Genomic DNA, 14189 nt, shown 5'->3' with positions numbered 1-14189 from the left:
CCATGCAAGTTGATCTTCACTGGGAGCGCAGTACGACTGGACGAGTTGCCAGCGTTTGATGCTATCTCCCTCAGCTTTGGACATCCCTGTCAAGCGGGACATGTGCGAAGCAGATGATGCCGCCTGCTCTCCAAGATATCTGGATGTATTCGTCAGGTGCGACAAATGATTCAGAGGAGAGTGATATTGTTTTATTACTGTCGCAACGGTGAAGTAACTAAGGCTGCTACTGTTAAGGCCAAAGACTAGCAGCCCCAACAGATTTTAGGCTACTAAGCTGAATAGCACGAAGATTTTCCGAATCATGTTTAAGCCTAGCTGTTAAAACTGGGAATTCCTGTCATTGATGCTTCGGATGGCTGGGTCTATTTCTCTTCCAGGCGAGCGAGGTCCAGCAGTGGATTCGGGAACAGCGGGGGTTATGATTCGCATCTGATAATTCTGGTTGAGTTTTTCCGTGGCTTCACAAAATCCTACGGTGAATTCGAGAGTGGTTCCTTCCTTCTGTTGTGGTAGTTACCTGTATTTCATTGCTAATCTTCTGCCAATCTTGGGTAGTGGTACATACACCATTTGAGTGAGGGGAAGGGAAATGGCAGAAACTAACAGACTAGATTTCAGGTAGAGACTGCGGTTGTGACTGTTTTGGTAGCAGGCCAGTGTGGCCGAGCGGTTCTAGGCGCTACAGTCTGGAACCGCGCGACCGCTACAATCACAGGTTCGAACCCTCCCTCGGGCATGGATGTGTGTGATGTCCTTAGATTAGTTAGGTTTGAGTAGTTATAAGTTCTAGGGGACTGATTACCTCAGAAGTTAAGTCCCATAGTGCTCCGAGCCGTTTGATCCATTTGAACTGTTTTGGTCTGCACATCGTGGTTTAGAATTTATTTTGCCAATCCACTTGAGGTCATGGTTGATGTATTTGCTTCCCTCTAAACTGTAGCTTATTTCTGATGCTGTTCATAAAAATGCGAACATATACTCGGTAGTTTCGTTGCTAACTAAAAGTGCCTAAACTTGTCAGTAGTCTCCGGGAACACATTTTATTTTCCGCAATCCCAAAATAATACGTTTCCGAAAGTGTAACTAAATTAATGATCGAAAAGAAAACGCACAGTAACTTCCAGAGCGCGAGTCCTACTGGCACCCGCCCATTTTTTTTCATATGTTACATAAACATTTCTACAGTTAAAACGAATCGTCCTTCTTCCTAAGGGATAAGTAAGAACAATGAAAATAATTTTTACATTCGTGGCGTTTTATAATGGAGGCATAATAAAGTATCGTGACGAAAAGTAAAACTGTTAATTGATACATTAATGTACGGCTTGCAGTGATGTCACAATGGGCCCTCTGTAGCTGCTTTGAGAAATGTATACTGTATTCGCGATACATTTCATACCGATTCCAGGAATATACCACAATGATTGTTGTAGCCTTCCGAAAAACATCCGTTGTAGCGAGACAAGTTTTTGGTGGAAGAAAAGAAACAACGCCCACTTACGGTCTCCCTACTTAGCTGATTGTGTTAACCGCCGCTGCTCGACATCTGGCGCTCGCGTACAGTATTCATTAGACTCGCAAAACTTTGAACCTAGATCTCTCGAAAACTCTTCCACTTCGCACTAGAGCATCACTTACTACATCCAAGTATACTACACTCGTGCGAAAGGCAATCAACATGGGCGACCCCTTGAGTGTATACTTCCCTTGTTAGCAACTGACATTCCTTGAAAAAATGTTAAGTTTTACGGCCGGATGTGTATCCAACGAAAACAATATCTCAACAAGGGACCTGCCCCGGAAACATTCTCTGAATTTTCATCTGTGTCGAAACTGGTGGAGCACGGCAGTTTCAATTTATTTTGACCTGAATGCCACATATTATGCCGTTATTCGGATGCCAGAAATACTGTAGTCGCATGTGCTGCGAAAAAAAGTCGTCGATCAATCACTGCACTCAGATTAGTTGTGAAAAATGGAGCAGTCGGCAATCAGATCTCCACAGTTCTTCATTCTAGGGAGGTTAGAGTTCCAGTCGCATCTTAGCACACCTAACTTAGTTCCGCGTGGAGCTACTTGGAGCCGACCTAAAGATAGCTCCCTGCGCTTTCACTTCACGGACCACTTTCACAGCGAGCGACTCGGGGGCAATGGCTCTGCAGGGACAGGTCGACCCTTAAACAAGACACCGACGCTCATTGTTTCACGCAAGAATTGCACTTCTTTAGGGAACAATGCGTGCTTACAGTACTCGGATGGTTTTGACGCGAAAGGACACCACCAGCTTGAGTGTTGTGTTCTCATTGGCCTGCCATGAGTAGAACGCTAACGACGCGAAAAGGCCACTGCACCATATGGCGACCAAACTGGCTGTGCCACATGGATAGGTTGTAGCCAACGTAAGGGAGCACCTCTGAAGGATGTTGTATAGTTGGCAAAGAAACTTAGTTTGCCGCAAATCATTGATTTATTCGGTCACTGAGACCTTCCTCGAGTACACAGGGCTGGAAAACGGTTTCGCAATGAGACTTAACGCGTTTTCATTGGATAAGTGTTCAGCTTTACATCTTGCTGGTGCTCCGTAAGAAAAGTTCCAGTGAAAAGTGAGCATTTAATATTAAAGAACTGGTTATTAAATCATTCTTCCATGCTACACGGCATCAGGCGCTCTATTTGTTGTAGCTTTGTGGTAAAACACACAGAAGTTTTGGTTTGTCAGTTTTATGAGATCAGTCATCTATCCAGTCCTTCAGTGACCATTTTGGCACTGAAACTGGGGATGATTGAAGATAGAAATACTGATTTCCGTATTCCAGAATTGCTTCACCGAGAAAGGTTGTATTACAGCGTCTTCTTTCAGTCGTCGCACGAACACCAAAATGTCATAAGGAGGACTTAATAGACAACGGAACAATTGCAGTCTATAGTAGGTCGCTGGAGGAACGAAGTGTTCGAAGTGATCGGAAAAATGCGCAGGGCATTCTAATTTTCAAAGATTGTCTTCCAAACGATGCACACAACTGTAGGCCTATATCAATGACGTCTCTGTTGTCAAATTTTGGTATAAGTTTTCTGATCACATATTAGACCTTTCTAAAGCCAAAAATCTCCGTTGTAGCAATCAGCTGACATTCTGCAGGATCTTATGAACCGATTTCTTCGTCCAGAAGGCAGTTGGTAATGGCGCCCAGGCTTAATCAGCGTTAATCGACTTCGATAGGCGTCACAATTCAGGAGTCTCGCCTAGTGAATAAAATAATAGCGTACGGAATATCAGATCAGCTTTATTTGAACAGAGTTCCTTGCAAGTAAAGCACATCCTGTCGTTGTTAACAAGAGAGAAATCTTCATATGTAAAACTAGTTACTGGCCTACACTACGGTCGTGTTAGAGAATCGTTACTGTCCCCAATGTTGTTCAAATTACCTAGTGGATGTCAGATGTTCAATGAGGCTGTTTATAGATGTTGTGTATAGAGAAGTTGCAACGCTAGAAAATTCCAGTGAAATACTGCAACACCTGGAGAGCATTCATGATTGGTGCAGTGAGAAACAGTTAACCATCAGCATAAACGAATTAACTTATTGGACATAAATGTGGTTAAGACCCAATTTTTGATTATAAAATTGCCGAAAAACCACTTAAACAGCCACATCCATTACATACCTGGGATACTTCAAATTGCTTCTCAATCCGGCATGTTACCGAGTAGTATTGACAGAGGTGATGAAAGAACATCTAAAGAGAAGCGCGAAAGTGTTGTGGGGACTCTCATCCAACACCAGAGGTTCCGTTGGACATTTTATGTGAAGTTACTTGCATTTCACATCTTGTGACACTTCATAAACTAGGAAAATAGCAAACCTCTAGCTTTAGATACATCTATTCCATGGAATAGCCCTCTTGGGTGCGATGCTTAGCACAACCGCAGAGTGTACTATGGCTTGGAAAGTTTGTTAGTGTTGCTGGGATTAAATGGATGGCTGCGAAGGAACTGGCATCTGCAGTTACTCAGCAGGCGGAGAGTGAGTACTGTGAAAGTCACGAGGTTTCGAACTCGGCACAGGCCGAGGAGAAAACAGGTCGCCCTGTGAGTCACCTGGCTTCACCCGTCTGCCGCCAAAGGACCCCACAACACCTGGCTACGGCGGGACATACACCTCACTCGGGTTGGTGTAAGTTTTTGCGCCTGGTATGTTGGATCGCGCAGTGTGAAATGTCTGGAGTAAACTGTTGGTGTAAGTCATGTTGATTTAATATAGTGCCAATCAGGTTTACCTGATGCCGATTTTTACATGTTGAAAATATAGAGACTTCTTATGCAGCCGGCCGTGGTGGTCGAGCGGTTCTAGGCGCTTCAGTCTGGAACCGCGTGACCGCTACTGTCACAGCATCGAATCCTGCCTCGGGCATGGATGTGTGTGCTGTCCTTAGGTTTAAGTAGTTCTAAGTTCTAGGGGACTGATGACCTCAGATGTTAACTCCCATAGTGCTTAGAGCCATTTGAACCATTTTGATAAGTCGCTAGTCGATTCCAAACCGGTAATGGAAAATAAAAATTAAAGTATAAAACAAAAGGCGACTGGTAGCAGAAATTTCTGGAAAACTTTATTCATCACGGTCGCAGCGTTCCACTTCCATAATGAATAAAACTTCCAAAAACACTAGATAAGTCGCACAATAACATTCCTAATTTACAGCGAGCGCAGTCAAACATCTATCAGCTAACACTAAAACTGCACAGACATGTGTATTGACAGACCTTGCTTCAGTTGAGTGTTACTCTGATACGTAATTCCAGGTGTTTCAAAATGGCCTAAGTGCCGAACCTGCAGAAAGGTTACAAACTGATCCAGCTGTGGAACCGTGCTGTTATTTAGAATAATCGCCACCGTTTGCCACTACGAATAATCGTGTAATAATGTCGTATGTTATAAAGTATCAGTCGGAAACTGTAGTGTATAAATAATAGACTCGACTGAGTCAAGTTGTTAGAGTGCCAGTGTAGTGACTGCTGCCTGTGGTATGTTGACAGACGATTTGAGCGGACTGAGCGAGCAGCTGGTGTGCCTCTCCAAGGAGCAGGGCTCTACGGACAATATCAGCGTGATCGTGGCGCTGCTGCGACCGGCACGAAACATGGATATGGGCGGGGGTGCGCTGCTGCATCCGCCGGAGAGCCTGCGCGGACACGAGCGGCGCGACCAGCAGCTCGACCAGCACGAGCACGACCAGGACGACGACCTGGGCCCCGAGACGAGCGTCGACGACGGCGAGCTGCAGCGCCAGCAGCTGTCCGACCTGGACCCGGCCGCAGAGCCGCGCCAGGAGGCGCCCACGCCGCCCGCCGCTTCTCTCCGTGAGTACTCCGCGGCTGCGCTGCTCGCACCAGCCGTGCCGGGGTAGTGCGGTAACTCGGCGTGGCCAGTCTTCAACAAGTCATGCAGGTCTCCTGCACAAATATTGGGCCACGCTGCCTCTGTACTCATCCATATCTACTTCTACATGATTACTCTGCAATTCACGTTTAAATGCTTGGCAGAGGGTTCATCGAACCACAATCATACTATCTCCCTACCATTCCACTCCCGAACAGCGCGTGAGAAAAACGAACACCTAAAACTTTCTGTTCGAGCTCTGATTTCTCTTATTCTAGTTTGATCATTCCTACCTATGTAGGTTGGGCTCAACAAAATATTTTCGCATTCGGAAGAGAAAGTTGGTGACTGAAATTTCGTAAATAGATCTCGCCGCGACGAAAAAGGTCTTTGCTTTTATGACTTCCATCCCAACTTGCGTATCATATCTGCCACACTCTCTCCCCTATTACGTGATAATACAAAACGAGCTGCCCTTTTTTTTTTTTTTGCACCCTTTCGATGTCCTCCGTCAATCCCACCTGGTAAGGATCCCACACCGCGCAGCAATATTCTAACAGAGGACGAAAGAGTGTAGTCTAAGCTGTCTCTTTAGTGGACTTGTTGCATCTTCTAAGTGTCCTGCCAATGAAACCCAACCTTTGGCTCGCTTTCCCCACAATATTATCTATGTGGTCTTTCCAGCTGAAGTTGTTCCTAATTTTAACACCCAGGTACTTAGTTGAATTGACGGCCTTAAGAATTGTACTATTTATCGAGTAATCGAATTCCAACGGATTTCTTTTGGAACTCATGTGGATCACCTCACACTTTTCGTTATTTAGCGTCAACTGCCACCTGCCACACCATACAGCAAACTTTTCTAAATCGCTTTGCAATTGATACTGGTCTTCGGATGACCTTACTAGACCGCAAATTACAGCATCATCTGCGAACAACCTAAGAGAACTGCTCAGATTGTCACCCAGGTCATTTACATAGATCAGGAACAGCAGAGGTCCCAGGACGCTTCCCTGGGGAACACCTGATATCACTTCAGTTTTCAATCCCGCGTCCGGCCATCCTGATATAGGTTTTCCGTGATTTCCCTAAATCACTCCAGGCAAATGCCGGGATGGTTCCTCTGAACGGGCACGGCCGACTTCCTTCCCTAATCCGATGAGACCGAAGACCTCGCTGTCTGGTCTCCTTCCCCAAACAACCCAACCCAAACTTCAGTTTTACTCTACCATTTGTCGTCTATTACTACGAACTGCGACCTTCCTGACAGGAAATCACGAATCCAGTCGCACAACTGAGACGATACTCCATAAGCCCGCAGCTTGATTAGAAGTCGCTTCTGAGGAACGGTGTCAAAAGCTTTCCAGGAATCTAGAAATACGGGATCAACTTGAGATCCCCTGTCGATAGCGGCCATTACTTCGTGCGAATAAAGAGCTAGCTGCGTTGCACAAGAACAATGTTTTCTGAAACCATGCTGATTACGTATCAATAGATCGTTCGCTTCGAGGTGATTTATAATGTTTGAATACGATATATATGCTCCAAAACCGTACTGCAAACCGACGTCAATGATATAGGTCTGTAGTTCGATGGATTACTGCGGTACGGTATGTTGTGCAAAAATGCCCTCTGAATTATGTCCCATAAATGTTCGACGGTGGCCAAATCATTCACTCGATTTTTTCAGAATGTTCTTCAAACTAATTGCGAACAATTGTGGCCTGGTGACAAGGCGCACTGTCACCCATAAAAGTTCCGTCATTGTTTGGGTACATGAAGTCCGTGAATGGTTGCAAATGGTTTCTAGGTAGCCCTTTCCAGTCAGTGATCGCTTCAGTTGGACGAGAGAACCCAATCCATTTCATGTAAACACAGCCCACACCGTTATGGAGCCACCAACAGCTTGCACAGTGCTTAACTGACAACTTGGGTCAATGGCTTCGCGGACTTTGTGCTACAATCGAACCATATCGTCAGCTCTTACCAGCTGAAATCGGGACCCTTCTGACCAGGCCACGGTTTTTCAGTCGTCTACGATTAAACCAGTATGGTCATGAGCCCAGGAGAGGTGCTACAGTCTGTCGTGCTGTTAGTAAAGGCACTCGCGTCGGTCGTCTGCTGCCGTAGCCCTTTAACGCTACACTTCGCCGCACTTCCCTAACGGATACGTTCGTCGTACACCCACATTCATTCCTGAGGTTGTTTCACGCAGTGTTGCTTGTCTGTTAGCACTGACAGCTCTGCGCAAACGCCGCTACTCTCAGCCGTTGAGTGAAGGCCGTTGCCCACTGCGTTGTCCATGGTGACACGTAATGCCTGAAATTTGGCACTCTCAGCATATTCGTGAGATTTTGGATCTCGGAACAATTTCCGAAATGGAATACTCCATGTGTCTGGCCCCTAAGATTCCACGTTCAAAGTCTGTTAATTCCCGCCGTGCGCTCACAATGGCGTCGGACGCCTTTTTACATGAACTACCTGAGTACAAAGGACCACTCCGTCAGTGCACTGCCCTCTTCATATCTTGTGTACGCGATACACTACCGCCATATCGCTATCCCATTACTTATCAACGCAGTTTACTAATGGAAGCCTAGCGTTGTCTGCTCGTACTATGTTGGCACCTAAGCTACACAAAGCACTGTCCCCGCCTAGAGTTCCCAGGGGTCGCCATTTTTACGGTCGTGTCGGCCCGAATATACAGTGTGATCAAATAACGGAGATATCAATTGTTTGTTATAGACAAACTATGAAAAATTGCGTGCGTCACTGGATAGAGAAAGGTTCAGAGTTTTATGTTCACACAGACACTATACCATCATGAGTACCAGGCGTTGCTCGAGGCAGTTCATTTCATTCCACAACAGGTCACTGTTTATTGAATCGATAGCTTAAACAATTAATTTCTCAGCTCTTGAAGAGTAGATGCCATAGGTGGGCCAAAGATAATCGTTTATGTACCACCACCCACAGGGAAAAAAATAGCAAGCTGTGCGGTCTCGTGACCTGGGACGCCAAAAGCAATGGACAAGATCTTGTTGTCCATATCTTCCAATCGAATTTTGTGGGATGGTGTTGTTAAGATAACGCCGCACCTTACCATCAAAGTATAAAAATAAAATCATTGGAATCTACATAAATTTGAGGAAACAACAAATTTTGCATTCTGGCCAGGTATTACATTCATGTCACTGTTTCCTCCGCGCAAAAGAAAGGCCCATAAACTTTGAGGACATAAACAGCACGAAACACATTAAGTTTCGGTGAGTCTTTTTCATGTTCGACGACGACACCAAGTTTTCTGACCCCCAGAACATTTCATTATGGCGGTTTATTTCCCCGATAGATGAAACGTTGAATCGTCTAAAAAGATGAGTTGTTCGGAAATAGTGTCCTCGGCTATATACTGGGGCAGCGAAGGTTAAGATTCGTACAGACTGTTAACGGTTGCCGGGACGCAGTTGTTGCAGTAACAGCAACAAGCCTTCATATGCATGTGACGTTTCAGGACATGTCGTATCATTGTTTGAGAAAGTTGGAAGTTCCTGGCCTGCCCGTCTTGTGGACTTTGAGGGTTCCATGTGAACGCATTCACGGGTACACTCGACATTTTCATTAGATGTGTGCGGCCGACCAGTTCCTTCCCTTGCTAATACGAGGGTTGGAATTTAATAGTGGCAACTATTTTTTGCAGCTCGTACAAAATAGATGGGTGTTTCAAAGTTTTACTGACTTTCAAAGTAGTCACCAGCATTGTGTACAACCCGTTGCCAGCGATGTGGAAGTCGTAGGACGTTCTTAGCAGTGCCAATTGTGTTGACAGTCCGAGCGGCGCGGTCTGTTGCCCGACGAATTTGTAGCAGTTCTGAAGCGAATGTCATGAAGTGTGTCCTTCAGTTTAGAAACTGAGTTGAACTCACGAGGGCTCAAGTCAGGGGAGTGCAGTAGGTGGTATAACACTTAGCAGCCCCATTATTCAAACAAATCAGTAACAGCTTGCACAGTACGTGCTTGAGCATTGTCCTTCAAAATGATGGCCAGGTCTGGCAGAAAATGTCATCACTTCTGTCTCCATGCTGTTCATTTTTGGAACACAACCTACGAAGCTTGTGTAGTGGCGGCTACTTGCCGAATCTACGGAGGAATGCACGTTATACGTGCTCAAATTAAAAAAAAATTGTGTAGTCGCCATGATGCTACATACAGCAGCGCAGCTGCGTCAGAACTTTGCGCAATGTGTATCTTTCATAGTTTACCTGTAATAAACAAAATGAAATCTTTCTTTGTCTTTAACCCATCCGGTAATAAATTCCGACCTATCTGGCTTTTGCTAGGACTTCTAGCGATAAAATAGAGAACCCACAACTAGAGCCACTTCAAGCTGATGACTTCCGCGCCAGGAATAAGTAAAAAGGAATATCTTGATACTTAGGAGGGGAAAAAAACGTAAGCTGACAGAAAATTCTTTAATCAGTTACAGGATTTCACGGAATTCGTGGAACAAAGAAAAAACGAAATTGCTTTTAAAATGCCTTCAGATCTTCAGAAGTGGACAGGGTATTTCGAGTTACACCATAATGAATTTTTTTCGGGATTACTGAAATTCGCAGAATAATACTTTGCAATTATAGGCCACAGTATCACCTTGGCAATATCAACATGTTCTTTAATAAACGCCCGATGGACAAACTATGCAATAAATTACAGACGCAATGACAAAGATGATGATGATGTTGGTGGTGATGATGTCTAAATTAAAATAATCCTTCCAAGAGTTTTCAAAATGGAATCTAAGAAAAATAACGATATTTACATTATGTAATGTAACACTTTGTCACCAAGGAACACTTTCTCTACAATCAATGTTATTCAGCATGTTACATACATAAAAGTTATTGCCCCTTTACCTCGAGAACGTAACTACTAGCCCTCGTAACATTTATAGAAATGTGACAGAGAGGTACCACGAAGATTGTGAATGGAACAGGCAGATAAATTCCAGTTATTGTAACGAGACTATCGAAACAGATCGTCGTGTAAACAAATGCAGATGGATTTTTCGTGGTTTGAAATAACTCAATGGGTCCCTTACAGAATGTTCCGCATCTTGAAACTCTTTTGTTTTGCAGAAATAATATTCCACTTGTAATGGAAACATTGTACAATGCCCAAAAAAGGTTTGTGTGTGCATTGGCAGTAGATTTAGACTAGCGTATTAAATCAATATTTGACTGTTACCCGGCTGAAATTTCCGCGTTGTTGTGTTATCCAGATATATAAATTTTTATCATCAGGTTACCTTCCATTTGGAATGTGGGTGTACTCAGCGACTGTTATGTAACTTATAAATTATAGAGTGCAGCAATAAGTCGTCCCTTTTTTAGATTTTATTACGCAAATCCAGATTTCGGATAGTGGCTAGCAATTGTCAATGCACTATTTTCTATTCTCGATGCATTCTCGGTCACATTTCTTTGAGTATAAATTTTTATTACGTCCCTACTACAGCACAGTCTGTTAAATGTAATATACTGAACTGTAACTGCAGTAAGAAATAATATTCCAGCTGGCGTCGTAACTAGTTTCGCGGGAATATGTAGGCTACTAAGACCGGGAATTGTCATTGGCCGCGCTTCCACTGTTTTCAAACGACGGTGGCGGTATCTTACGGGAGGAAAGCGAGACGTCGGGGCCCCATTCCGTGAATAACTCAGTGAGCCGAAGGCAGTTGGCAGAGGTGGTCCTGGATAGAGAATAAGTTGTGCCATTGGATTGCTTTTGTAAGTCGCTTGGTAGTATTGGTTGTTAGATCTCTACTACAGTTGCAGAAAGGTCTATTAAATGTTGACAGAAGCAATCGTTTATGAGGTGGTGCTAAATATGTTGCAGCGGAGATGCACAGTGATACTGTATTTTATGAGTTTCCGGCATGTTAATGAAGCAAGTTCAGTATGTTAAAAACAGTAATTCGAAGAAAGCGAAATAGTTAGCACAGATTATTTTATCTTTATTCATGGTGCTGTGTAATTCTATTATATCTTCGTCAGCTGCGACACTGTGCTATTTTTGAACCATCACTTCTTGCCAATTTCTGTTTTCCGCTGACGCCTCCAGAGCCGTCATTGTGTTAGTGAACAGGCAAAACGTTCTTGTGGACTGCTAGGTATGTGTGTCCCATCTACAGTCAATGAAATTTCAGGCGTCGTACGTTTTCAACCTGTCAAACTGTTTGCTTGAATTTGAAATTGCACTATAAGCGACGAAACAGTTGTTTAAGTGGTGTTTGTTTGAATTCCGTCGTCTTCTAAAACGTATGTGTGTAGTGCGTATTTGCAACTGGTTTTGTTTACTGGACGCAGTGTTAGAATTACTAAAATGAAAGTGTCGTACACGCGCGGTTCTTGTAGTTATCTCCACCTGTTGTTTGGGTTTAGGTATCGATCATTGAGTTTTTGGGCGTGGCCCCGCCGGGTTGTACTGTTTTGTGAACTCGTTTGAGTCAATGGTAAATTTTCAACGAAGTACTTGCAGTGCAGAATGAGTGTAAGGTATAAAACGGAAGGCGACGTACTACGTTCTAATGTTGTTTTCAACTTAAATACCGTTACAGATCTGGTATACCAACGTACAGGTTTCACTGACGCCGAAAGGAAAATAATTTAGCACCCATTTGGGTGATTGCATTGGCATACTACGAAAATAGAACAAATTAATGTAGTAGTTTGCTTTTTCTGTTATTTAAGACTTCCGTTGACGCATTTCTGACGATTGATGTCATGGTAAGTTTTTGTTGCTTTCATTTAGTGCTGTCAAACCTTTATTGTGTGGCGATCATGTGGACCCGAAGTTTCTCTTAATTGGTTCGTGACATTTTATACTTACAGGGACATAGATCAACCTATTTGTGCATTCCTACTTGTTTTAATCTGTTTGCCACTACACACAGAGAATAGGAAAAATGAGGCATAAAATGTCACAGTACTGTATATTAACTTGGTCACACATTTGATACAAGCTAGGAATTTTTGCAAGGGCTGATGTCTGCATGAGTCAAGTGTAGGCTTGTAATGTATGGTCATGGGAATTTTGTATGATGTAGTTAACAATTTACTTTAATGTAAGATAATTGCCAGTTGCTGTGCAGCTCTCTTTGATCTTTATATATCGTTATTTTGATATTATCTGAAGACACGATAGATTCCAAATGTAGCATTGTTCCCTGGAAAGATTACAAATTGTTGATGGCTTTTATCGGCAGGGGGTATTGCTACAGGCTTTTTGAAATGGTCACACTGTCACCAAATCCGTGAATTGGTAATTGACACACTATGCCCTTTTGTATAATTTCGTTACACATAGCATTTGTACCAGGTCTCTTCACATGAGAAAATAGCACATTAGTGACACAGCATAATAAAGAGAACATAAAACATAAGAGAAGCTAATATACTATTTACATCAGTGACATTTATTGTATGTCAATAGATAAGTTAATAAAAACATTGTGTAATTAAGATAGAGAATTGAAAGGTATAATTAGAACTCTGACGTGAATGGGGTCCATTTGGTACAACTTTGTACCTGCGTGAGATTTCGTGGTGTTAAGCTAAATTATCAAAGTATCTTCCATAAATTGCAGACTTTGTGGCAGATGGTTATCCTTTACAGAAGTAGTTTCCAAGGAGATTAATCTTGTACTTCCAGATCTACATGTAAATTATTATAGTTTGAATTTAATGTAATTGGAAAGATAAAAAAATATACTTTCTAAGTGGTGGCAGGAGCGCACACACACACACACACACACACACACACACACACACACACACACACACACACACACAACTGGTTTTGTGTATCCAAGGACTTAACTTCACCAGTCCTTTCTCGTCACCCCTCTTCCTTCCTCTTCAACCCCTCTGCCAAAAGGAGTTGCCACTGGGTCTGAAAGCTTGCATACAAAATACCTTTCACAATGTAGCATATGTGTGTTCTCCCACCAGTGCTTGGTGAGTAGGTTTTTTATCTTTCCAATTACTAAATATTTTCGAAAATTTTCATTGATACATTAGTTGTTTTAAATTAGTAATTTGTGAAGTTATACTGGATTGAAACTGAGTCTGCAGATTGGTTCTTAAGCAATTTTTTAAAAATTTCCAGCTGTTGGGGGTGGTGTGCCAAGCCTCATATTAATCTTTTCTGATCTTACCATAATTTCTGTTGCTACACTGTCCCTGTCTCCTATAGTACACTGGACTCGCATCTGGGAGGACACTGGTTCGTACCCACTTCCAGCTATCCTGATTTACATTTTCCAGGATTTCCCTAAATCACTCCCAGCAAATGCTGGAATGGTTCTTTTGAAAGGGAATGGGTGATATCCTTTCCTATTTCAGTTGGACTGATGACCTCGCTGTTTGGTCTCCACCCCAAGACCTACCAATTTTTGCATTTTCCTAGTGTACCTCTTCTCATATGGTCTCTTTACAAGCCATACTTTTAATTTTTTTTATCCTCACTCTGATCTAGTAGAGGTTCTCTGGGAAATAACTTTATCTTTTCCAGTTTTGTTTTTCCTATCACACTTCTCATAAACTTCATGGTAGCACCATACTTCCTTCGTCCTTCACTCTCCAGGTTTTTGCTGCACTCTACAGAATTAGTATAAAATACATTTGGTGTAATGAGTAGCCAGTTTAAAGTGCTCGTAATTTTTATTAAACACAATTATTTTGTGGCTATGAATGTAAAAGGTCTGTATGTGCAGTTTTGATCAGATGTTCTCAGTAAAGACCAGATTTAATT

General features: G+C 43.0%; 1 protein-coding gene across 1 annotated transcript in view; it reads left to right on the top strand.

Moving 5' to 3' along the window:
- The window catches only part of LOC126272538 (titin-like), a 999170-nt gene that overhangs the window by 941989 nt on the left and 42992 nt on the right, over positions 1-14189 (top strand). Inside the window, 3 exon segments of the mRNA XM_049975459.1 lie at positions 5039-5292; positions 5294-5335; positions 5338-5362. Of these exon segments, the coding sequence (XP_049831416.1) occupies positions 5039-5292; positions 5294-5335; positions 5338-5362 (321 nt within the window).

Source organism: Schistocerca gregaria, chromosome 1 (assembly GCF_023897955.1).
Source record: "Schistocerca gregaria isolate iqSchGreg1 chromosome 1, iqSchGreg1.2, whole genome shotgun sequence".
In the NCBI taxonomy this organism is placed as follows: Eukaryota; Metazoa; Arthropoda; class Insecta; order Orthoptera; family Acrididae; genus Schistocerca; species Schistocerca gregaria.
The sequence above is the reverse complement of the archived record's forward strand: the minus strand, read 5'-3'. Positions and strand labels throughout refer to the sequence as shown.